General features: G+C 41.9%; 1 protein-coding gene across 5 annotated transcripts; it reads right to left on the bottom strand.

Annotated features, from left to right (window-relative positions):
- Positions 1 to 2,330: 2,330 nt before the first annotated feature.
- On the bottom strand, positions 2,331 to 26,041 carry SLC13A5 (solute carrier family 13 member 5). Of its 5 annotated transcripts, XM_033518820.1 has the most exons (17): positions 25,941 to 26,041; positions 25,655 to 25,743; positions 22,665 to 22,742; positions 21,166 to 21,266; positions 19,913 to 20,020; positions 17,431 to 17,559; positions 16,522 to 16,658; positions 15,902 to 16,116; positions 14,446 to 14,617; positions 13,184 to 13,306; positions 12,454 to 12,666; positions 11,550 to 11,671; positions 11,158 to 11,276; positions 9,863 to 10,024; positions 8,733 to 8,870; positions 7,794 to 7,950; positions 2,359 to 2,673 (listed from the first exon to the last, which is right to left on the bottom strand). In XM_033518820.1, exons 5-16 carry the CDS (start codon positions 20,015 to 20,017, stop codon positions 7,822 to 7,824), a joined length of 1,764 nt encoding a protein of 587 aa, XP_033374711.1. In that variant the 5' UTR covers positions 20,018 to 20,020; positions 21,166 to 21,266; positions 22,665 to 22,742; positions 25,655 to 25,743; positions 25,941 to 26,041; the 3' UTR covers positions 2,359 to 2,673; positions 7,794 to 7,821. The 5 variants fall into 5 exon arrangements, with proteins under 5 accessions (XP_033374712.1, XP_033374711.1, XP_015501804.1 ...); XM_015646318.3 differs by lacking the exon at positions 25,655 to 25,743 and having other exon boundaries at positions 25,941 to 25,962; XM_015646319.3 differs by lacking the exons at positions 25,655 to 25,743; positions 25,941 to 26,041 and adding an exon at positions 23,264 to 23,727 and having other exon boundaries at positions 12,454 to 12,507.

The raw sequence follows: 26,041 nt of genomic DNA, 5'->3' as shown, positions 1-26,041 counted from the left end.
CCCTTGGGTCGCCGTCCCTCCTGGGCTGGAGGTGGCTCTTGTTCGTTCTCGTTTCTGTTCTCGGCCGTGTGTGACACACCGTCGTCTTTCGCACCCGTCTTTAGACGCTGACGTGGCGCCCTTGAACCATCGCGGGTCCTTTTAAGACTTGGGTTTCCCGACCCCACGAGTCTCGCCAAAGCCGCGCAATGCTCGGAGCACTTCCCTCGTACTTGCCCTGCAGAGCAGCCCGCGAACACTCGGGTGCTGGGAGCTGGGCACGGCTGACAGCGTTCCCTCAGTCCCGCGGATGAGGGAGTAGCTGCTGCCGGGTTACAGCAGCAGGGCATCAAGTAGCTGTTCTTGGAAAGAGTGTTCAGAGACCCCAATATCCAAATAAACCCCACACTGAATATGGCACTTTACAAATTCCTTCCTTCTCACGGTGCTCTGCTGCAGCTCACGGCAAACCCCAAAAAACTCAGAAATCATTAAAGTACAAACCAATGTTTTTTTAAGCGACCAGCACTCAGTTTTACATCAATCGCTTTGTCCTGACGACGTCTCTCAGCACCGTCCAGCCCTGCGGAATTTCACCGTCTGAGGGGAAAAATCCGTCACGCACGAGCTGCTTGTGCCAGGGGAACCCAGTGCAAGCACAGAGACATTCCCGGGACTCCAGCTCCTACGACCCTTCTCGAACATGAACATTCCTTCTGACAGGAACGAGGGTGGAGGCCAGTCAGTCCCAGAGCCATTAGAACATGGCTTTGGGGTCAGTGTTCCATGCATGTTTTTCCCTCAGATAAACCTTGAGCTGAGCAGGATAAAAAGAGGATGAACTTTTGTTTGTATTTGCTGAACATTCATTTTAGGTTTGTACTAGACAAAGACACTGTTCATCACTTCCAGAGCAAAAGGGAGTGGAGAGAATCAACCCTAAAATACTAAACTTTATTTCAAGTTTAATGGTAAATATTGGACATTGGACAAAATTTGGAGCTTTGGGTTTTTTTCATAGTGACTTTACAGTGAGCCAAGGAGATTTCTGTCAACCTCTACATTTAATTCTTCATTAATTAAAACACAGTTGTCTCAGAGTAAAACCATTAATAAGCAAATGTGCCATGAGTGAGCAGCAGCAGTGGGAGCAATCTACAGTTACCTGAAACTCTTCTAATGTCCTCCTTTTTTTGTTGTTTAATTATTTTCTATTTTAATTTGTTGAAGTATTTTTGGCATCCAACTTAGCAATTTTCTATAATACTATATTTTCCTATGCAGTATGATTTTTTCCCTGGGAATTGGATTACAAAAACCATATAAAAAGGATCCATGCAGAGTTTTTTCTTAATAAAAAAGGTTGCTTTTTTAGACAACATTTTAGTGGTTGTGGAATACTACTATTACATATCAAAGCATAACAAGTCACTCCCCAGTAAACACAGACTTTGAGCTAAAAGAAGAGATCAAATATATCCTATGTGTCTGCACTGCTATTCTAGAATAGGATTTCTCTCCCAAGAGTGACTTCAGAGGAGAGAATCCTAAAAAAGGATTGGTCACAAAAATAAATAACTATGTAGGTTTGCATGAGTTAAGTCAAACATCTCAATTCTTGTCCATCAAAACTAGGAAGAAAATTGAAAATCGGAATTTTAGTATACTAACTGAGAACATTCTCTAAGAAAAGTTTGAATTTTTCTTTGTTTTTAAATGTCAGGTGAGCCAAATTTGCAGGATATGTATTAACTAAAATGTGAGGCAGGAATCTGTCTTCTTGTCATAGAACCAGGATGACATCGCTGCCTCAGTTTCTCCTTTCATAGAGACTTGACGGCTGTTATTGCTGTTGCCTCCCCAGAAATGTGATGGTTTAGGACCGTAAGTTTATCTTAACTCATTAGAACTGGCATAGAGACTCAGCTCTTAAATGGAGCCACTTCTGTGACCTGAAGCCACCAAGGTTTTATGAGACACAAGAGAAAATAAAATCTTGTCTAGCATACTGTTGAATCTTCAAGGCAAACTCTAGAGGAAGTGACTATGACACCATAGTGCAGTGCATTTGCACCAGAGAGGAAAAAAGGTCTAGCAATTTAATCACTGAAAACTTATCAAGTGAGATGAAACAGGGAAGTGTTTTACACCAGTGCATGAAACCCAAGACATCCCCTCTTGTTCACCCATTTACCTACTGCTATGGAATAGAAAGCAAACTGATATTAACATGCAATGTCTGACAGAATTTTACCCACAGATTGCAAGACAGCTCCTGTAGACTGGAGAGCATCGTGCTTCAAATATGGTTAATAACAGAGAGCAGAGTATGTATTATGTTATATTTATAACAAACCAGCACAAAGTCTGCAATTTTTTTACTCCAATGCTATAATTTTAATTCAATAGAAACAAGATCATAGTTTTCAGTGACTAAAACAATTGTCAGAATATATTTAATTAAAGGCTTAACTCTTCCATAAGTTCTCTTTTTTGAGGTCAAGAAACTGGCAGGTAATGTGCATTGCAGAGGGCAGCCAATGACAATCATGGTGGAACCACTTCATCTGCAGATGCCAAATACCATTCAAGCGAGCTGCGAATTGGATGATAAAGTGTAAAAAGACTGGTTTATTGAAGGCACTGGCACATGTACTTCTGTGACTCTGGTACTCCTCCAGCTTCAGACGAACACTAGAATTCAAAGATAAATTCAAGATTAAATGTCATGTGTCAGAAAGCATTTTATGTTTTTCACTAATAAGTTGATTAAAAATACATGAGGCTTCTATTAGGACACCTGAATAGCAGGTGAATCTGACGTCAGACATTTGCCAGTAGTAATATACATTCCTATGTTTCTGATTTCTGACTGTATAGGCAAGGCAAAATATTGAAGTAAAATAGAAACTTCCTCCAGAATAATCATTCCTTAATTGAAAGGTTGTGTTAACTTTGTTTCAGGTGGAAATTAGATCTTCAGCTGGCTTTCTGAAATATTTGCTAAGACCCAACCCAAGTCATTGTTCTCAAAGAATAGCTCACAAAGGAAACTACAATAAATTAGATTTAGTATCTGGAACATTCTGTTTTTCAAGAAAATGGTTTGTTTATAAAAAAATGTTTTATGAACATTGTAATGAGGCTCACACTCTGGCCTGAAAAGGCTTGTAAAAACTCATTGAAGTGCCATTTGCCAAATAAGACTGGGAAATAATTTTGTGTGGGTAAATAAAGCACTGAAGTAACCTGGGGAAGGATAACATATTTTCTCTGACAGAAGAAACAGTCTCTTTCTTATGGCCAGAATCTACAGTAAATGTAAATCTACATTTACACCATAATGAATGGGCAACTATTGCCTAAGCGCTCCAGAAAAACCTAAATGGGCAAAAATAGTTTCAGTAAAATCAGCTCTGTTTTTAAATAACTACCAAACGTATTAAGCAGTCCCCAATCACCTCAGGGCAGCATGGCATGCCTGCCTCTACTTTACTCCCAATGGTAAGGGCTGTACTCCCCTCAGAACTTCCTTGCCAAGCAGGGGCACTCTGCAGTACATGGCAAGCCCTCTCTGTGCCACAGACCCCTCAGACAGGGGCCAGCAAAGGTACACATAGGGGAAGGTTTGATCTGTCACTGAAGAGCTGCCACTGTGATGGTTCTTCTGGGAAGAGGAGAATCAGCTCCCTGCCATTAAACCATGCAGACAAATGCTGAGCCAAACAAGTCTCTTGCAGCAGACTGGCAGCCTTGTGGTGCAAGGTACAGAAGTGTTGAAAATCTCTCAATGGCACAAAGAGATTGATCAGACTTGTCTAAACTCACACATTTATTCACCCACACTGGAAAACATTGTGAAAACTCTGTCAACTTCATCCAAGGACTCAGGATTCATTACCACCACTTCTTCGCATATTTAGCACAGACACTTGGGAGGAAAAAAAGATGTGATGTATGTAAAAATGTATATGTCATTACTAAAAAGGAAGAGGTGGTATGTTAAGGAACCACTGCTGCATTTTGGCTAGGACTGCTTCAGTGATCTACTCTTTTTCTGGGTTGATCTTCAGCAACTGTCCAATTCCAACTTTGTCAGCAAATGCCATAACCAGGTTATTGCTATTTCAAGTGGCAACACACCTGAGCTAGAAAACAAAGACTGAATAAGCCAAAGACTGAGTTCAAGTGTGATCAGAACTCAGCTGGAATGTACTACCTGCTGCTCTGAACTCAGTGGACAACACCAACAAATCCAAACTGCTCTTCAGCTCGGGGACCTCTTCTGATCATATAGAGAATACTGAAAGGTTTTTCTTTTCTGTTTCACAGATCTAGATGTTCAACACATGGGCAGGAAATACCTTTGTTCTCCCTTTGTATTTTTTCTTCTAGTTTGGTTATTCATGAATTCATCATGATTGTGAGACCATTCCCAAGCACTAGTACACTGTGGGAACAAGTTTGCACACTGGTACATGACCAAGCAGGAACCCTGTGCAACAGCAGCCCAGACCACAATGCTGCAGGTTTGGGACATTCAATATTTGCAGTAACAGCATTAGCAACTTGATATTTTGGTAAATTGGTATTTTGAGAAAAAAAAGGAAAAGCCAAGGATCCATAGGGAGTGGGCAGAAAATAAGAAAGCATTAATTTAGCTCCTCGCTGGCAGCACTGCCAGCTGTGCTGCCAGCTGGCCAGCTGACAGACTCACTGACCACAAGGAATCACACTCTGCACTTGTATAGTAAAATGCTAACTGTTTCCTCACTCAGGGTGGCTGAATAATCTGCCCTGACAAAGCCCACACTGAGGATCCTCCCGTGTTTTGTGGGCGTGCTGGGGGTGCGTGTTTTAAAGTGGGGAGAAAACAGATTCTTTTATGCCACTACCTTAGGACCATCACACTTCTGCATCTAAAACAATAATCCTTTGATGAGCAACAAAATAAATGCCATGCCCAGTAAGTTTCCATTATGATACTTGTTCTGCATCTGAAGAGGCTGTAAATCAGATCTAGTCACAAAGCGATTGTCCTTGCATTGTCCACTGTAAGTAACATATAACTCAGGGCACTGCAACAGGACACCATGCATGCTTGATGCTGAAGAAAAGCCCATTTGTACCTATTATATTGGAAAGTTTGTACAGCGTTATTTCTTAAAAACTGGTTGTGTTTCTTAGATTCTTATAATCCTTTACTCTGAAATCAATGAGACAGTTTGTAGGGTATGGCACCTGATGCGGTCCCACCTGAGCATCTTCAGAGATGCAAACTTGAGTTATCACTTAGCAGATGAAAGAAGATAATCCACTGATATTCAGGTCTGAAGACACTTAAGAGTGGTGTCCAAATCTCTGCTTTGCACTATTGTGTACCTTCCTGGATCTTACTGTGCTACAATGGAAGCTAATGCAGAAACCAGTGGTCCACTATGTTACACAGGAGGGGAGACAGTTCAAGAAAGTTTTTATTTGCCAGGCTCCAATTATGCAACCCACCCATTTAAATTAAATGTGAATCGATCACAGGATGTCATAAAAGTGTCTCAGAAAGAAAATGCTATTAACAGTACAGAGAGGTGACACATCCAATACTTCACAGTTAAAATAAACTAAACACTCTTTATTACCCCACATGCACAGTTGCCCTGGCCCAGCATTCCTGACCACGAATTACCCTGTGTGACTGTTGATGAAAAAAGCATTTGCTTTCTTCTTGTCCAGCAACAGAGTGAAGTTCTGCAGTAGCTGACATGAGGGCAATTTCTCCCCTTCAAGAAACTTTCAGAACATTATTTTCTGCAAACAGGACAGTGAAGTGTCCATCCTACAGCTTTTAGTTGGAACCGGTTTTAGAGGAATTCTGATCTGCACGAACTGAACCAAGTTCAGTATCATCTACCCATGCAAGCTCCCCTCTGTATCTTACTTGTCAGACAGAGCAAGCACCATGTATCTGGCAAAAATAACATCTTCTCACACTGTGAAAGTCCATCAAAAAGCAGAGCAAGTCCCTTTCTCAAGTGCATTTAGATACCTAGAGATGCAAATCAGCATTAAGTGGTGACTGCCAAAGGACAGAAGGTGTTCAACTGTTCACTTTCTTCAGAAAAATACTCTGTTAAGTTTCAGGTGGTGACAAATATCTGTAAGCAAGTCAATTCTTGGCACTAGAACTGGCCTCTTCCTTAGATAGACTCTGCAAGTGGAAGTGTGTTTATCCACATGCTCCACCATTCCCTGGAAGAAGTGTGAGGTTGCACCACATGCAGCCATCTGGGAAAACAGGAAGCCATTGGTGGCACTCAGGAACAACATTCATCAGACAGTTTATAGTGCTTAGCACTGTGAAAGAATACAAAAGATAAAGGCACAGAAATCAATTCTTGAAGCAGTTTTCTGCTCAAAAAAGCACCTGTTCATTTTATGGATAAATATTTCCCTCACTTCTAGATAAAAATGTATTTTTCCAGTTCCATAAAAAAACCTCACATTAATAAAAGAACACAGTACTATGCTATATGCCTTATCACTATGGCTGCAGAATTTGCCCCTTATGTCCTCACAACACCTTGGTGAGGTAGATAGGTTCCAGAACATCTTCTTTAGGAGGGGAAATAGGCAAAAAAGAGGTGAATTGATTGGCATGGGGATGTCTAGGAGCAAATCCCAGGTCATACCCACAGATCTTTCCACTGCAAGACACTGCTTTACCTCCCACCCACCACCATCCCCCAGGGCTGAAGGAAATGGCAAAATACATCCAGCCCAACACCAATAATTCTGTGGACTACTTCTGCAACAGAAATGGCATAAATAGGTTAAAAACTGCTTTTCTCATGAGACACAAATTCCAAAGTACACCAGATAACTCCCACTGCTGTCAGCAGCACATGCACAAGACTAGAATCTGGATCCATCAGTTTTTCCCAGGGCGTTAATTAGAGCCTTTCTCATGTCTTGGCTTCACTCAAAAATTGCAGAGTTATTAATTAAGGCACATCAGGGGCTAATTCAGGAACTTCTGCAATAGATGTGAAGTCCTATGGGCCACTGGTCATCTCCAGGCTACCACTAGAAAACACTGGATGGCATGTGAAATCACACCTGTGACTGAGGGAAAGGCTCCCTTGCCGCTAATTGCCACAAAAAAAACAGAGCCAACCTTAATGCATCATTATCTGAGAATCAGCTGAATCATGACCAGCATGGAATTATGTTATCTCAATCCTCAGTAAAGGTGTCTAAATGCACTGAGACTTAGGAGTGAAAAAAGGTGAGAGAAAGTGTGTTGGATATTGACTTGGAAGAATCCCACCACATGGCTGAGGACCAACTAAAACATAACATCATGTACCCCCTTCTTCACTAGACAAGTAACAACAGAGATTTCTCTGTACAGTTGCTGACTTGTAGATACAAGGAATGCTCAGGATACAAGGATGTAAGGAATGTTCAGCCCCTGCCTGAGTGTAATGTTCAATGTTAATGATTTACAAGTACATACCAGTGATATAATAGCTCAAACCACTTGATACAACAGCCTCCCCTTTCTTTATTGAAAGTCCGATAAATCCTAATTCTTGACCTTGATTGGAGGTACAATGGATCACTTGATCATACTTACGATCTCAACACATAAGGTTGTATAATTGCAAACACTTTTGTCTCCATCACAAGTGGAGTAAGATTGGGTTGGTTCAAACCTGGTGACTGCTGGAAGGCAGCAAACACCCAGCACTGGATCTGAAGTGGTGATGAGACTCTATATAGGACTTTAGCCAACAGGGACTACTAAGGGTACTTTCCTCATTTAACACAAGAGTTCTTCACAGCTCACTGGTTTGCTGTGCTGTTTGCCCAGGCTGGGAATGTGTCCAGCCCAAATACAGGTCTTCCCCATGTGTTGATGGCCAGAGTGATACAGCAGACTCCAATGAGGTTCATCACTATTCCAGTTCTAACCTGTGAGGAAAAAAATCCAAGCCAACAACAATAACCAAACACCAGCACAGCAAGTCCAAACCAGCAACATTCAAACACCAACACAGCAAACTGCAGCAAGACATACTTGTACATAGTCATGAAAGTCAGTCAAGTAAGTCACAGAAATAGCCATTGTATCCATCACCTTCTGCTCTTGCTTAGGTGGAAACACCAGGGAACACACTGTGCAAAGTCTTTGAGCACTTTGCTATGAATATAACCAGTCTAGGGGCTTTAAGGCATGTGTAACAAGTCTTTCATACTAGTTAGAGGACAGCTTATGAGCTCTTCAAGTACCCAGTTAGAAAGCCAGTAATGTTTGTGTGTTCTGCCCAGAACCTGCCCTGTGTGGTCTGGCAGAAAATCAGAGGACCAGAGCCAAGGGTTACTGATTGCTGCCTTCTGCTTTCAGCTCCAGTGGAGACAAGGCTTTAGACACTCGCCAAAGCCCCAGAACACTGCAGGGCATGCCTGCACTTTAACCCCTCAGGTTTCAGAGACTTATGACTTGTTAGTTTTTAATTTCACTTGGGCCAGTCAGTATATCTGCCAAAGCCTGTGAGAAAAGTACTGTTACTTCAGAGATGCAAATTTTTATCACAATATTAATACTGCAGAAGAGAGGGCCATAGAGGGTAGTCACAGCCCATAAGAGCTTCCTGGTCCTTTGCAAATACTCTGCAAAGAAAATTAAACTCTCACCATATTTCTGGAAGAAAGCAATGGAGAATTTCAGATAAGAGAGAAGGCAATTATCTTACCATATCCAATACACGGAGGTGGCCATAAGAAAACACTATTGCATTTGGTGGTGTTGCAACAGGTAGCATGAAGGCAAATGAAGCACTGAGAGTAGCAGGCACCATAACATACAAAGGGTGGATCTTGATAGATGTAGCCTGCAATGAAATGGAGAGAATATCACTCCGGGGGTATTAAAAAAGAAAAGCATACATGATCAATCTACCCCAGACCACTGAAATACACAGGCTTATTTTGTTTCCTTGCGTTACATCACCAGAATAATTCACATTTTATTCTGAAATCCACATGTGCTTAAAGATAACTTGCTGTTGTTTCCTGTCCCATGATACTTAAAAGCAACACTTGATTCTTTCATGTTGTTTGCTTTGTTCTATGGTATAATTTGGATTTCTGGTCAAATATATCCAACAATCTTTTCTTTAACCTCGGACCACCCTTTTTCCAGGAATGGGAATTATAATTACTAGGCACGTGGAGTGACACTCTTAGACTTTAGTCCCTGTGGGACTCAAAACTTAAGTGCCAATTTAAGTCATTATTAGCTCAGTACCTTGATTGGGGTAATTTTGTTTTGATGAAATAGTCTAGAATAAAGTGCTTGTCCTTTCCTAATTAAAGGACAAAGTAACCTATTTTTCTCTTTATGCCACATTTTCATTTCTGCTGAGGAAAGGCAGCAAAACTTACCAGGTTTTCCTCCCTAAGTTTTAAAATTGTTCTGGGTTCCTATGAGAAATTACACATTTCTAATAATCAGGCCTACCACTTTGAGTATTTTAGTACAAAATGTGAAGATAAGTAATTCAATGGCATCAACAGAAAGTTCTGGACTTTGTTTTGGTTTGGATTTTATGTGTGTGTGTGTGTGTGTGTATATGTGTTTTTCCAGTTCTAAGCTGATGGTTCAAACTGACCAGAAGTAACTGATGTTTTCTGACCTGCATTGAAAAAGTGACTGTCACTCACTTTCTCCAAGGCCAAAGCACACACCTTACAGAAGGCATGACCTGGCTTCCATTTAAGTACACTGGAGCAACATCCAAGACACTACATATAATATTGCTTTGCCACCCAGTTTAACTCTGATCCCCCAGCTGCCAGGGCAACAGGACAGAAGCAATCTTACCAAGGATGAAAAGACGGGCAGGAAGAGGGTAGCTGTGGCCACGTTACTGGTGCATTCAGTGAAGACAGCTATAATAAGGGAGACCACTGTTGCAATGGCCCATGGTGGGATAGATCCCAGGGGAGTCATCTGATGACCCAGCCAAGCTGAGAGCCCAGAGTTCTGCAAGAAAAAAAGTGGGTTTCAGGGAGGTTTAAAACTCACAAACAAAGAAGCCATGTTATGGGCAACATTCCTGTCTAATAATGCTAAAGGAGTCCTGAATTATACAAACACCATCCAGGAAAGTACAATGATTTGTCACAAAAACAAAAAGAAATTCCTTGCCAACTAGACATAACACTGAATCACACTTTTCTGATTCTTCTGGAAATCAAATACTTGCTCACACATAGGTTACAAAATTATGGTTTTCTGACTAAACAAGAAATTTTTTCTGAGGTCATTGCAAATACTAATTTATAGCCCGGAAAGCTTCAAGGCACATTTTTCTAAGGTTTCTGAAGGTTATGATTCTGTATGAATGCTCTATTGTAGGAAAACAGTCAGTAGTTGGATACAAACAGGTTACAATATCTCTGACTTGCTAGTTTTTAATGCTCTGGAGCTTTATTAATTTATGTGTGATGTATAAAGATGAATGTAAGGCCCAGAGCTTTAATTTGCCCCATGGTTAAAACCTAATTAGCCACAAAACTAAAGATGTGACATGACTTTCCCCAAAGTATTGCACTACTGATAGCTAAGGCTTGCTTTGATTTAGATGCATCTTAGCAGTGATGACGGAAACAATATGTCTCACCTCAAAATTCCTTCCTGTTTTAAGAATTAGCTGCTTTTACTGTGAATTTATGAACACACCATCAACCAAGATTTTCTTTCTGACCATTTCAGCAGTGGTTTTGCTTTAAGTCTGAAGATATATAACCTTTAAACAAACCTCAAATGGTTCTGAAAATCTGACAAGTGTTATCTATGCTTCTACTTTTCTAGCCAGGGCTACGATTGGGATGATTACAGAAATAAGAAAGTATTCTTTTCTGGACTGTCCAGACAGTGAAGATCCCAACCTACTTGTCAGTCTCCAAGCAGCAAGATAAATTAAAGAAATTTGGGCAGAAAACAAAAATTCCTGGAAAAGACTCACAAGCATTCACCTCTCCTTGGTTTTCGCTAATTTAGATCCTAACATTGCTACTGGGTTTGGCTTTGGGTGCATGCCCAGTAATATGGGCCAGATAACAAACCAGGGAAGTTCTCCTTTGAGTCAGAGAAAAACAGATGTCAGTACATACTGCGCTTGCATCAGCTAAAGCAAAACCTCCTCCCAGCAGCAGCACAATGCTCCAGGGCATCTTCCTTTGAACCACATCCCAGTCTAGCAGCGAGGTTGATAAAAATGGCTTTTTTATATCTGAAGTGAGAAATGAAAAGTAGAACATGTTTTAGGAGAGTGAAGACACTTTGTCTCCTGTTCTATAAGATACTGGTGGGCAGATGCATAGTACTGAGAAGTCTGCACAGAGTGAGGGTAACACACATGAGCACATACTGTGCCCCAGCCCTTCCCAAGAAGGGAGGTAGGTGAGCTGCCCTAAAGAACTGCATGCAAACCCAGTGCATGATTCTGCCTTGTTAGCTGAGTGGGTTAGCTGTTTCACAGTACTACAGTCCCTCTTTTGAATACCTTCTTCAGTCTGTTTAGGGTCAGACACGCTTTGATTCCAGGCTATGAATTTGGGCTTATGAGCAGGAAGCACAAACAGTAACAGGGCAACAAACATAGCAGGAACAGAATCAGTGATATACCTAATAAAGAAAAGAGAATACTGGTTAGAAAATGGACACCTTTCTTCTAGAAAAGGGCTGCCTTCTAGCATTCTAGTCACTGATTTTTGCCATCCCATTTGGGGCTTGAACAAAATGGGTCATTAACTCATGTCTGAGGTCTCTCAGACCTGCCATAATATGACACAACAATAAAAGAAACACGCTACAATACTACAATACATGTTAAAAAGCAGAGTCCTGGATGACAACTCATCCCTCATGGAGCAGGGCTCCTTCTCTGTGCTGAAGCCAAGACTCAACAGTTGTATCGCAAAGACAGACATCTAAAGAAATGGTCTGAATGATAGTGCCAACATGTATTTTATGTTCCTAACATGCCATGCATGAACACTATGCAAAGAAGCCATTCAAAGCACAAAATCAATTTTCCAGTGAGTTATAAGGTATTGGTTAAAGGTGATATTACCAAATACTCAAATGCAACTGCAACTGATTGGAGCTCATACAAACAAAATAGCAAGGTGTACATCAGTGTGACTGAGAGCAGCATAACGGAATTTTCTTTTAGAAGATTCAGCTTGCTCCATGTCTCAGTCTCCAACCTTTTCACTGCAGTACAAACTGTCAAATCATAGGTGATTGGTACTGTCACGTACAAGCCATTGGATCAAGCCCAGCAAACATGTTAAGTCAGGTAAAGTCGGAATTAATGACCCCACATTCAAAATGAAATGTATGAGCAAGAGAATCTGATTAATAACCAAGATGGTAAAAGATGGGAAAAAAACCTAAAAACTTACTTGTCTCCTCCTGAGAAGAGCCTGGCAGCCCAGCCTTTTACAAAGCCTGGGTTTCTGGTAAACCACAAGAGCACCAGCAATAAAAACAACAGGAAGACATTTAATTCAGCATAAGAGACAGGGCCTAACTTTCTCATTTCTTCCTTCAGCACATTGTATGCAGCTTTTTCTTTTGCAGTTCTCTCTGTCCCATAGCCCCAGTTTTTTTTAAAGCTTTGAGAAAAATGGGAAAAAATAATGTAAGTATCAATATATTAGAGAGATTTAACATCCTTATCACTCTGAACTCTGGGGGACAGACACAGACCACAGCAGAGGCTATAAATAAAGAAACTACAACAGTGCCAAAATATTTTGTGGGGACACACCAATTCTCACAGAAGAATGGAGTCTATCAAAGGATGGCAATTTGGAGTAACCTGGGATGAAAAAGTCAGGTTTGAATCAATGGCTGCAAACCAGCTGTTCCAGCTCTTCTAGGGTTGAAATTCACAGGTCAGAGACTGAAAAGCAGAAAGGCAATTCTGTCTGAAGATTAAGAATGTATAAGGCTTTTGCCTTAATGTACCTCCCATGAACATAAAATGTTTCCAGACCTCAAAATTTCTGTGAAATGAATCTACTCTCTGCTACAAAATTAGTAACTTGTCAGCGCATTTGTTTTAGCCAGATATCTCAGTAAGCTAACTAACTTACTTAGGGGTTTACACAACATTGTGTAAATACTCACTTGAGTCCCATGAAGGAGCACTGTAACCAAAGCCAAGCTAGCACCAACATCACAATCATGTTTGGGAATGCAAATCCAAACCAGGAAGCAAAATTCACAATATCATTATTGTTGGGGTATAACCTGTAAAGAAATGACTTTCTGTATGAATGTCAAAACATTTAGTAATCTACTCTACCTTTAATATGTGCTAGTGACAATTATGCATGTAAATCTAGGACAACCATTACAAGCAATCATAGGTAACATCACAGCCTAACTTAAGTCATGGGAGAAGGCAGCCTGATTTCAGAGCATAACTTAAATGATTGTAAGTTTTCCCTGTGTTATACTTTGATGTATATAGGAGCTTATGTGGATATTTTGGGTCTCAGTCAGACAAGTGTGGCTTGTCTGACTGAGAAAGACCTCACATACTTCCTAGATACCTTTCACTTCCAACATGCCTGTTCATTTATCCCAAGACAGGATATTTTTTCTTCCTCCCAATTCATGCTAATAAGAGAGCAAGAAATGTCTTTCCTGAAATTAATAACTATACTTCTGCTGCCTTCAACAGATGAAGAAGTTGCTAGTTGGCTTGAAAGAATGAAGACAGCGTTTTAAGAAAGGCAACTTTTGTAATTCTCTGTGTTTGCTGATAATGATAGGAGGAAAAATATCAATAGCAAACTTCCAGCTGGGTGTTAAAATCAACAGATAATGTAGCAGCTGAGGTTGAAGTACTTGCAACACAAGGAAGCAATGTTGGAAAATTTCCACTGCAGACTGGGTTCCACGTAGATCAGTTCCCAAACTCAGTTTAGCAATGAGAGAACACAACTGCAGTTTCTACAACCACAGCATGGAGGAACACTGCTACAGGAGGAGCCAAGCTCCTTCTAGCTCTCTTCAGTGTGCTTATGAGCAGAGTTAATCTACATTCTTCTGGTGCTCTTTACTGCAGTTCCTCTTCTGATGTGCTGTATTTCAATTGAAAGAGAGGACACAGAAGAACCAATATCTCATAATCAACCCCCTGTATGTTGATTGTCAAAATGTATTTCCAATTTTCTCAGAAGAATTTAATTCCATCACATAGCTTCTGTTTAAAAGATGCTGAAGCAAAAAGGATGAGGCCCAACACTTCATACACATTTCTCAGACTCAGTGCCTCAACTTACTGCTTGAAGTTCACAAATGAATTTGTCATCTAAGACCAGTCAATTGGTAACACAAACAGTATGACAATGTAACTAAAAGAAAAAGCAAAAATTACTGACTGATTCATCTGGCCTTTCAGTACCACATTTGGTCCTGTTCCGGTAAGTGTTGCAGTTCCTCCAATGCTGGCAGCATAGCATACACAAAGTGTCATTCCCTTGCATATACGCTTCTTCATTTTCTGTTCCTCAGAAGATCTGGCGTCATCAGGGGCTTGTTCATTGCTTACAACTAGGCAGAAAGAAAATTATTTGCATCAGGTAAAGTTGGAAAGACAGAGAATTCAGGATAGGGTCTGTAGGCTTAGTGCTTCCAGTTTGTATGTGCCAATAATTTTAATTAAAAAACCCACAGATATCTCCCTAAATACTTCAGACTAATGTTCATGAGGGGCCAGAGCAAGAGGCTGACAGTCTGGGTTTACGTGATCCAAGGATGCTATTGCCCACATCAAGGCCACAGCTCCTCATCAGCAATGTCTTGTTTCACAGAGAGGTGTACCACCAGCCAAACATCACAGTCACTGGAACAATTCCAATTCCACAGTGAGAACCCAGCTACCTTTAACGGATATGAATATAGGCAGAAAAAAGCCCTACTGAAACCCAAATCCTTGCTTGGCATTATGTCATGAAACTTTACTGCTTTGTCCATTGTTCTCTGAGGTTAACACTCTAAATCTTGAAGTCAGACTAGACTAATGGAATAGGACAAAGAATTTATGGCAATTATAACCAACTCAACAATATTAAAGGGTATTTTTTGCACACTCTTATTATCTTCACTACACTTGGAATCTGATCTTTAATCATATTTAATAATATAGCCCTCTGTAACAGCACAGCAGAGCAGTGAAATGAGAGGGTCTGAGTTTGTGCACATATTTCAAATGAAGTGAAACCTATTGCAGAACCACAGCATTGGCAGAGGACCTTAAGGAATCAAGCATCAGTGTAAGATCACACACAAGAACAGTTTGTCTACTGCGAGTCAAATTACACCTTATCTTCTTTTCCATGTGGCTTTTAAAGTAGTCCTCTTTCTTCTCCCCACCTCCACATAAAATCTGGTCAATAAAGATATTTATTACCCTAGAACCAAAATAGATTGTGTTTACATAATTTTTTCAAATAGTCCTACATCAACCTAGAAGCTGAATCCCCATTGATAATCACAAGATTTAGAAAATAGTATGCTGGGGGTTGAGATTGTTATTTCCCACAGGATATGCTCTTCACTTCCCTAAACAAGTGGTTAAGCCTGGGGAAACTGTGGGAGGATGACTACAGCTCAAAGAAAATAACATAACAACTTGTCTGGGATCTAGCACTAGCACACAAAATGGTAGCCATCAAAATTGAAAGCTATTTTGTAAAACCTAAATGTCATGTATTTAAGGAATTTTAGGTCAGGTTACCATCCTCTTTCCTTGGAAAGGGTACACAGCACTCCTAGGTACGGGAGCTGAGTGTAGCAAGTTCAGTAGCATCAGCTTATTGGTGAGAGGGCCCTTACCGTGCACTGCAGTGGACTCTGATGTGCTCTTTTCCTCCAGCTCAATCACTGCATTTGTTTGCCCAGTTGCTTGTTCCATCATGTTCACATCATACTCTGTGCTGTCAATTTGATCCAGAACAGCCTGGACAATGGGAACCATCATGGCAGTGGTGGCTGTGTTGCTTATCCACATGGACAGGAAGGCAGTGACTGCCATAAATCCCAGCATGAGGCTGAAAAGAGAGAAAGACGGAGAGGAGAGGAAGAAAGTGAACAGATGCTGCTAGGCTTTGCAGTCACCGTAATCTGGAGAGCAAAGCCCAGGCAGGGATGTGTGCAGCATCCACTAGTACAGTGACTCCCTTCTAGGACAGCTCTCCCACCTTTACTGAAGGAATCCCAGTGCACGATTAAGTCTGTCATAATTTTGTCCCCAAAGGCAAGCCTCTAAAATTCAGTCAGATACTAGTTTTGGATAAAGGACAAATAAACTGTTCCTGTTGCTAGACTTCACTTCCAGAAACTGTGAAAGTACAGCTGAATTGGCTCTTGTTCCTTTCTCCGTCGACTGTTAAATGTCATCACCAGGCCTCTGCTAAACTGAGAAATGGTAAGAAAAAACAACGTAATATTCTTACAGTGCAGGTTTCACCCCAAGAATCAGAAGGACTCTCAGTGCAATCCTTCTGTGAAGATTCCACTGCTCAACAGAAATTGCGACAATCAGCCCTCCAAGGAAGAGCATGTTTGTGTTATTTAGGTACTGAAAGCACACCTGAAAGACAGAGAAAGTACATCAGGCCAAAATTCTTACTTCACTAGTACAATTTGCCTACCACCCTCTCAAATCCATGGACTGGACCAGGCCCCAGCCAACACTGGAACAAGAGGCAGCTGCTGCCTGAGAGCTCCCTGCAGTTTCCTGGACCCTCGATCTCCTGGGTAACTGCCAACTTGCCTGTGCAAGAAATCTTTGTGCATCATTGTGCAAAATGACACCAGCTTCCTAAAACATAGTTGGGGGCTCAAAGTATGGAAGGCACTGGAAATATTGAGCTCCAAAAGGACTCTCTCAGCATCTTCAGCAACCATACCTGCCTTTACTAGCTTGTTGGGCAGTAGTGAACCTGGGCTACAGAACCTGAATGTAGCCTGTGCTTTGTGCCTCCAGCACAAACAGCCCAGGATGAGATCTGGGGAAGACACAGCATACCTTCTGGCATCATGCCATCTATCCTCTCAGAAGTTCATCCCATGCATTTTGAGATCTCCCAGAAGACTGACAGCACTACTTCCTCATAGGCTGGGAGCACACACACTGCTGGCACGAGTGGGATGCTCTCCTGCAGGATCCATGCCCAAAACAGACCCTCTCCTCTACCACCTCAAGCCTCCCACTCTTAAGAGTTTGGGCAAATGTGTATGTAGTTCAGCATCTTCCCATATAAGAACCCTGAACACTAGTACAGAATCACTGGCTAAATACTGGTGGGGGATCAGAGCACTGGATTTCTCTGTATCAGATCTGGACTGCATGAGTTCCTTACTTTTTTAGCAGTCTGAACTCCAAGCAGAGGGAAAAATACCACTGGAATGAGGGAGGTGACAGCCAGGGGGATCACTTCAGTGCACCAGTACACAGCCATGATGATGACGATATATGCACATCTGGCCTCCTGCAACATAATAGAAGATACACTTAAGCATTAGAAACTTTTTAAAGATAAGAAACACATTGGTAGCTCTTACAAGTGGCTCACACACTCCACTGTCTGTAGCTTAACAAGTTACGCTGAATGAGGACTTCAACTTGCGCTTTTAAATCATGTTTTGAAGTCACTTGTATAAAAGGATTTTTTTGATTAAGAAGGCCATAATGTTTGCTTTAATACATCCACACAAAATAAATGCTGTGAGAAAAATAAATCTTCCACCACTAGGTAAGTGCACAGTTTGCCCTGTGAAAGTACCTCTTGGTGGTTGAGGTCAGCAAATTTTACACCTAGGAGCCAAGAACAGAAATATAGAGTTAATTTTTTTAATGGATGGCCAAATTTCCCAGTGTGGATGATTAGCTTGCCTGAAATTCACAATTTCTGATGTATGCCCAGTAACACAGTTCAGCTCAGAAACTATTTCATTGAATAATTTAAAAGCTCTTTGCTTTGTGAAGTAACTCCTAAAGTAAAAGTCTTATATATATATATATATATGTATATATATATATACACACATTTGTTGTTGTTGTGACCAAGCACATTAGAGGTATTAAACTACTTTCCCAAATCATACTGCCCCTACCTGCTAAGGGGATTCCCTAGTTTAGAATTGTTGCAAACTGTCTTTTTGGGCTTTTGATCAGGCATTTCTGTATCCCAGACTTCTGTGGCTTATACTCTAAAAATTGTCAGGAGAAGCAAGCATTCATTAGCTAACAGTGAACTGTTTGAAAGCTGAAGTCAGTGTTCTGTAGTTCAGTATTTGCTCCTATTCAGGGCATGTGTTTATAGGATTTTATTCTAATACAACAAATGTAACTTTATTGCTAAAATAAATGGGGTGACAGTCACACTTAAAAACTGACATCAGGTAATATTAGTATATAGGACTGTGTTTTGCTTAATTTTGTTGAGAAGCTTAAGAACCAGAAAACACCTTTTGTAAGTAATTTGAATTTTTTTCCCCTCAACTTTCCCGATTAATTACAGTACAAATTTTGAGAGGAAAAATTCTTCAGAGACTAGAAGATATCAGGCAGATCCTGTTGAAGGCTCTTTCCTTTATACACGTAAAGTCAGCTTATGATACAATTCATAAACTGCAGTAATGCAGGGCTAGAACTGACTGTGGTTAATCTGTTGCTAGTATGAAAGACAGATAAACAACTCTAAGTGAATAAAATTCAAAACACTGGTTTTAGAGAGTAGAGAGGAAATAATTTATGTGAAGCTCAAAAATACAATGATGCTTATAAATTAACTCCAACAACCATGGCCAATTCAAACAACCAAAGATTTGGAATTAAATATATATTTGTACTTATACCTATATCTATCTGTGATTTATGGGAACAGTCACAGAAGGTCTCTTTGGTGTTTCTGTACAGTTGACACAAAACACAGTGACCTGCCTCGTGGCTGAAACACGAAAAAGCAGTCACTGACAGAAATATTGCTTTCCCATTGTGAAATATTGTAATTTCTTAGGTTAGACTAATGACACGATATGCCTAGAAATAATGATAAACTGAAGACATACTTATTTTTTTGGAAATGATCTTTCCTAGTTTTGGCCAAAGTAGAGCTTAAAAGTCAGGAATTCCCAATTATATAAAGTACCACCATTCAACTGAAAGGCTAGGCTGGTACAACTTAAGACAGGTAAACCAGAAGGGCTGGCAATTTGGTTTATAAACACAAGATAAAATTTTCCTGTACTTTAAACCAGACTGAGCGATGCAAGTTTCTCAAAAGAAAGGCTGTTTTTAGCATTAGAACAGCCTCCAATGCTCTAGTAGGCAAAAATACTGCAAACTGAGCTGTCACACTTGATCAAGGCTACAAGGCATTAAACCCCAAACTTCCCTGGGTTATTGCAATTTTATGCTGGTGTAACTCCACTGAACGCAAAGGAATGGTGCCATCGCCATCCCTGGAGTGAGATGGATGAACTGGAGGACATGGCATTTGAAATCCTGACCAATTCAGACAACACAACCCTGACTGCATCAGGATGGAGAATGTCACCAAGCAACATGCTGGGAGTACCATGCTGGGAGTACCAGAGCCTCAGCAGAGAGCTGGGGGACAGCCCACTCCAATCGCTACGACACGATGCAGACAATTCCAAACGCGCCAGCTACACACGGGTTTGTCTCGGCCCACAATGAATTGCACCTGACTGGCACGGTGGGTTGGGTGCGTGGGAGCCACCGGGAGCAGGGCCGGGGGCAGGCGGAGTGGGGATCACCTGGGAGGCAGCAGGGCCGGAGCCGAGCTCCGTTCCCGCAGGGGCCCCGCAGGCACTTACCCGCGTGGACACAGCGAGCGGCAGCGGCAGCAGCAGCAGCGGCGTGAGGAAGAGGATGGCGAAGGAGCGGTACCTCAGCAGGGGCCGCAGGCACGTCGGGGCCATGTTCTGTGGGGTGACACGGTCAGGGCGCGAGCGGGAGCAGTGCCCGCCGCCGCCGCTTTAAGTACAGGGCGGGAGGGACCCGGCCGGGGGCGACACGTCCCGCCCGCCCCGCCGGGGGCCGCCCCGGGCAGCGGTGCGGCTGGGGACCGGCAAAGAACCGGCCCCCCCGAGCGCCCCGGCCCCGCTCCGACCAGCCCTCCCTGCCGGGCCGCCGGGACACGGCCACCTCCGTGCGGGGCTTCTGCAGCGCCTTCGTGCCAAGGAAAGCGGCTCAACGGCAGTGCACCAGCTATCGCACCAGTCGGGAGTGTTGTAGGAATGTTCTCCCTGCTCACAGAGCCCACAGAAAGGTGCCAGCGAGCACAGACTGTCACAGTGCACATCGCTTGCAGGGACCCAGGTGCTGACACGGCCCCTTTCGGGAGCAGGACTTTAGTGAGGTGCTGGTGACGCCAAGGAAGGATCGCCCCTCGCTCATTCACACAGTGCTGGGGAAGGACTGAGCTCCTTCAGGGAAATGGAGAGTTAAAAACACAGTGGGGGTCTCCCCAAAACAAAGGTCTGTGCAGGCATGCATGGTTGTGTTTTGCTATTATTTTGAGAGGCATTGTGCCTCTGGATCTGGGTTAAAAATAACCCAGGAAGGTTAACTTGAAAGGTTATTTTTAATGTTGAATTCAGTGACTTCGTCTACAGCGCAGCCTCAGAATCCAAAGGGACAGCCCTACTGATGGTGGCCAGCACGACTGAGAAGGCAGAAAGGGACAACTAGACAGACGACAAACAAATTGTTGGTATTTTAGGTTTTGCTTCTGGAATGGCAACAGCCGCCTGAAATTGAAGTCAGCTAAATCATAGCTCAACAATTTGATCCTGCAGTCTCTTAATACAGTCTTACTAAGCATTTACTCACAGAAATAAAGAATTTCAGATTCCACAGCAACTAATGAGGGAGCTCTGACTACAGCTTGCACTCAGTCCTCTGCTGACCAGAGGAACTTGAGTGACAGAAGTTCAAAACAAGACACTCCAACATTACTTTTCATTTATAAAAGCAGTGAATACCCACTGAGAAAACAATAGCCAACCGGATCTGAGCAGATTCCAAATCTTCAAACCTTTCGAAGCAGTCCCTCTGGGTAACTTACCAACACAGAGGAAACTTCACACCAGTGCAAAGTCTAGCAGAAAATGGGGAATTGGCCAAAACTTGCATTCCTGTGGCCTGTCTCCAATGAATAAATGGTTCCTAGTCAAAAAAGAAAAAGGACTAGAAGCACTTAAATGAGAAAATGCAAATAGTTAACTCTAAAGGAGTTGTTCTAAGGTTAACTCTGAGTCCAGTGCATATATAATTTGTTGTCTTCTTGTTTCAATAAGATGCAGTGAAGAAAAAAGAAAATAAAGAGACAAAAAATGTGCTGATACCTTTAGATGGACTAATATTGTGAAAGGAGATTTGCTTGCTGTACCTGGGGATGAGACATGGGACTCCATGGGCAATTAAATAAGCTAATTCATGCCTCAGTCCCTTTTTTTGTCAATACAGAAAAGGTAATCAATATTCTCTTATTGTGCAGAATTACTGCAAACTTGCCTTCATATCATTTGATGATAAGGTTCCTTTTCATTGTGCCAGGAAGACAAAGTTTTGGCTGCTTACTTTACAAAACTGGTCTGATAGCTGGATAGAAGGGAACTGCAGAGAGCCTAAGCACTTGCAAAACATCCAGGAGTTTTAGGTAGTCCAAAGAGCATTCAAACAAAAATCTCCCACCACCTGAAATTCAGCTAATGCTAACTGAGCACTAATTTCCCACCTTCAAGAAAAGAGAATCCTTTCCTCCAGTCAGTATTGGCTCTGAACATAGAAGAGAGCAATGGCTTTAAATACTGCTTTAGAAGCAGTGGGTAAAATGTAGCTTTTGGTTGCAGACATCATTTAGAAGCAGAAGACTGTAGCATCCTTTGGGCCAAATTTTGATACCCTATGGTTGAATAATGTACTATTCTTGTTCTTGGTAGTAAGTTTCAAATCAGTTTTCAAAGGAACTCAAATTTTTGTGTTACAAAGAAGCTTAGGCATGGGTGGTGACATGAAGTGGAACCAGGACCTGAATCAGTCTCTTGTACCTGAAATCCCTTTTCCTGGCTGCAAGATACCACTTCTCCCATTTGTTTTTCTCCTGCCCTAATAAACACAGGTATTTTGAAGCATGTCAAGAAGCAAGGGTTGAAGTAACAGAGCCAAGCCCATCTTGTGGCCCACTGCCAGCAACCTTCCCTGGCCTTTGCGACATTTCTCAGCTGGTGGCTCTGGCGCTCATTTGATTTAACTTGACAAAGAAAGCAGAACACTTTTCTGCTGTTAGTGAGCTGAATAGATTCAATGAAGTGTTCAGTAAGCACTAGAGCCAGCTCAAGAGACTGGGCTAGTTAGGCTGGGCAAGGAACAGCTGTGGCAGGAACAGCCACACCTTCCAAGACAGCAAATGCCTAGATGACCTTGACAGCATTGTCAAACCACATGCAGAGTCTTGCAATCTTCTCTTTCATACTTCAAATTGCCAGAGTCAATAATGTGAACCAAGAGTTACAGTCCAAGTCCAAGTGGGACACTGCTGAAGTCTAGTAAAAAAAGGCTGACCTGTATTACTTGGGAGAGAAAGGGACTGAAAATCAATCCCAGAAAGAAGGAATTCCAGGGTCAGTCCAGGTAGAAAAACTGTAAAATAAAGATTTATTTTTTTAGTTTAGTTAATTCCTGAGAAGCTGCTTTTCTGATAGATCGCAATCTCTACAAGGCAATCATCCCAGTTACTCCAGTTACTGGAGGATAGAAATGGTCTGTAAAAAGGTGGCTTTACAGGAAGCAGCTAGTTCATTTAATTACAGATAGACATATTTTCTGCCTCTAATTCAAATGCTGCCCAAGCACACAAGTACAGTTTTCTTGTTCTAAAGCAGACCATTTGACCTAGATAACTGCTACTCTCTCTCAAGACAAGAACTCCTCACATTCTTTATAAAGTTCTTTCACGTTGCAGGCTCCGTGCAGCAGCCAGAGGTACAAAAGTTTTAACAAAATAAAATTAAACAAGGACTGTAAGTCATATTATACTTGACACTGAGAAACAAAAATTAAAACAACTGAACCAGAGATATTCTAGGACTTAGCAGAAATAGAATGTTTTCTACTTGGGCTTTTGAAAATCACATTTAAAAAACAACCAGCTCAGAACTTACCTCTATGTGATTCTTGCCTTCAAAAGATGCCTAGAAGAGGTCTTGTATAGTAATGTTATGCTCTGGAAGGTTTATACAGAATTTAAATAGAAAGAGTTATTACCAGCATTCAGAGAAAACCACTCCTTCATTGCTCTCCATTTTCCCTCCAATCGGTCCTTCCCAGTTACTGCCAGTCCACTGTCCTGCTTCAGGAGTAGCTTTCAACTAAGTTCCCAGTGGAGCATCTGATATTTTTCCAAGAAAAGCTCTCAAGACTCTGAATGAACAGTCCTTTCGGCACAATCCCTGTGCCCAACAACTTCCTGCACAAAAGCCCTCATTATGAATTTTGAGTCAGTGGGGTTTTCTCAGTCAGTGTATGTAGGTGATCAGTCTTTCTTGACCTAGAATTGGTGTTTCCTATATAGTTTGTGCCCTAAAACCCATTCAAATGCTGTGCAGGCTAACGACTACAAAAAAAAAAAAAAAAAAAAAAAATACAAAAGAAAATCATGTTAAAAATTTGATTCAGAATTGGCAGCTTTGTAACCTCTCCCTTAGCTGCCATCTCATTAACATATTTTTTCAAAAGCCTTTTCTCTGCTTCATTACATAATTTGTGTTACAAAATCCAGATAAACATTAATTATTCCCAGATCTAAATAATGGCTTACTGCGCTTCCTTTTTCTTCTTCTTTTATTTTTCCCAGAGAAAAATGTGGGACAGAAGGGGCTTGTTTAGATGGGAAATGAACCACACCAATTTCTGAGAAACATCTGTGGCAGCTGTTGTATATGGCATTATGATACATTGTGCAAAGACTAGTGAATGATTTTTTCTGATACTCTTGCAAAGTAAAAGAATCAATATTAGTGCCCCTGCTTGACAGACTAAGAAGGTCAGTTAGTATTTTCTGCATCTTCTGTATTCCATTATTCCACACTGGGTAGGGTCTGTCATATCTGAGACACCACTTGCATCATACAGCTATAAGGGATCAGTTGTAGCAACAGGTACAGAAATGCTCAACCTTCCTTCAGCAAGTCTTGAAACTTCTTGGCATTGAAAACGTGAAGTTCTGTTCATTCTTCTCTCTAATTCATATATCTTCTGAAGTTTCCTATTTAAAAATTTATTGCTGAGGTCCAGGAGGAAACAGTATCTGCTGTTCCTGGGGCCTCTCTGCTGTTGGTCCATCCCAGTCACAGCAAAGCAAACTATCACCAGGGAGGAAAGTCAGTGCTGGTTAATACAGGTTGGAGATTTCACCTGGCACGTGCTTGGATAGCCCGAAGTGCTCCAGGGGTCATTGGGGAACCAGTGAGGCCTGGGCATCTGCTGGGCATGGCTGAGCAGCCCACGTGTGGCTGGGGGACTGATGCTGGGTTTCTCCCAGGTGGAGATGGAGGCAAAACCTCCCATGCACTGGCAGCATTTGTCTAAGGGAAACAGCATTGCCCCTGGGAGGCCAGGGAGGGTTTGTGGGGCTGAGTACTATCATGACCATCCCTCAAGAGGCAAAGGGGATGGCAGTATGCCCCTGTCTTCCTGCTCACCACAAGCCAGTCCTGAGCCCCTGCAGCCTGGAGGGACCTCAATGGACCTGAGGCTCCTCAGGGCACCACAGGCTCCCTCTGCTTCTGGGCCGGAGCATGTCTGGGTGCTGGGGGCAGAGGAACCCCTGCCACCTGCTGAACCAGCAACTGTAAATCAAACTTACATGGGAAAAGAAAGAAACTGAGACCCCAGAGTTTCCTAAGGATTAGCAAATTAATCTGTGTGAGGAATTCCCACTGAAAATCAAACCCCAATTCTTGTCTGGCAATGTTGCTGTTTCTCCTTTAAAGAATTTTTTGGCTAAACAGTTGTTTGGGGTGGAGTTACTGCAACAGATCCTTTCAGTTTCAGGGTTTTTTTCCTCTCTGCTCTTAGACGAAAGGATATCCAGCAGAATAAAAAGACAAGGAGAGAGCAAGTTCGCAAAAATTGGTAAGAGATCTTCACTCCTAAAAGGGGGAGATTTCAAGAGTTTCTAGGATTTTCCTTAGTGTTACCTGGGTCTCCTGTAAGAGAGGCAGCAGAGGAAAGAACCACATAGCAGGAGTATGCTAGCCATTGAGTAGGAAACAAAAATATTTTATATGCATTTCACATTTCCAAGTTCCTGCTCTCTTGCTACTTTGTTGTGCAGAGGTTTCTTTCACAGCCTTCTCTCCTGCTGCAAGTTCCCTCTTTTCAAAATACCACTGTGTGCAATTTTGCAGTATCTGGCAGAGAAAGGATTCAGCACATGGACCATACCAAACCCAGAAGCTGCCTCAATTTCCCCCCATGACTGATGATTGCTTCTGTTTATATGTTTGCAATTAAGTGATAAAACATTAATTTCTTTGTTCAGGGTAATTTACCATCTTTCATGAAATAGAAGACTCAGAAGGGCCATGAGGATTGCAGAACCTGGTGTGTCTTGAAAAGCAGCAAGGCCATTGGACAAACTCTACAAAAGAAAGATGATTTCCCTCTCTCAGAAGAGACTATCACATCACCTCAAGCTCTTAAAGACGTTCAGTCTTTCAACACGCTGGTTATCTGTGACTATTGCAGCATTCTGCTGCCACTTCCAACCCTTCAGAAACACGAGGTGAGAAGTGACACACTGGGCTTGGCTTCTTACCTGCAAAGGGCCATACTTACACAGTCACAACTGGGCAACAAAGCGAAGCGGATCTGCTTACACATCCAAGAAAGATCCCTTTACTGCATAAATCGCAATGTACTTTTAATCTCCACCTGCT

The sequence above is a fragment of the Parus major genome, chromosome 19, assembly GCF_001522545.3.
Source record: "Parus major isolate Abel chromosome 19, Parus_major1.1, whole genome shotgun sequence".
In the NCBI taxonomy this organism is placed as follows: Eukaryota; Metazoa; Chordata; class Aves; order Passeriformes; family Paridae; genus Parus; species Parus major.
Note: the sequence above shows the minus strand (reverse complement) of the source record. Positions and strands in the feature narration are given on the sequence as shown.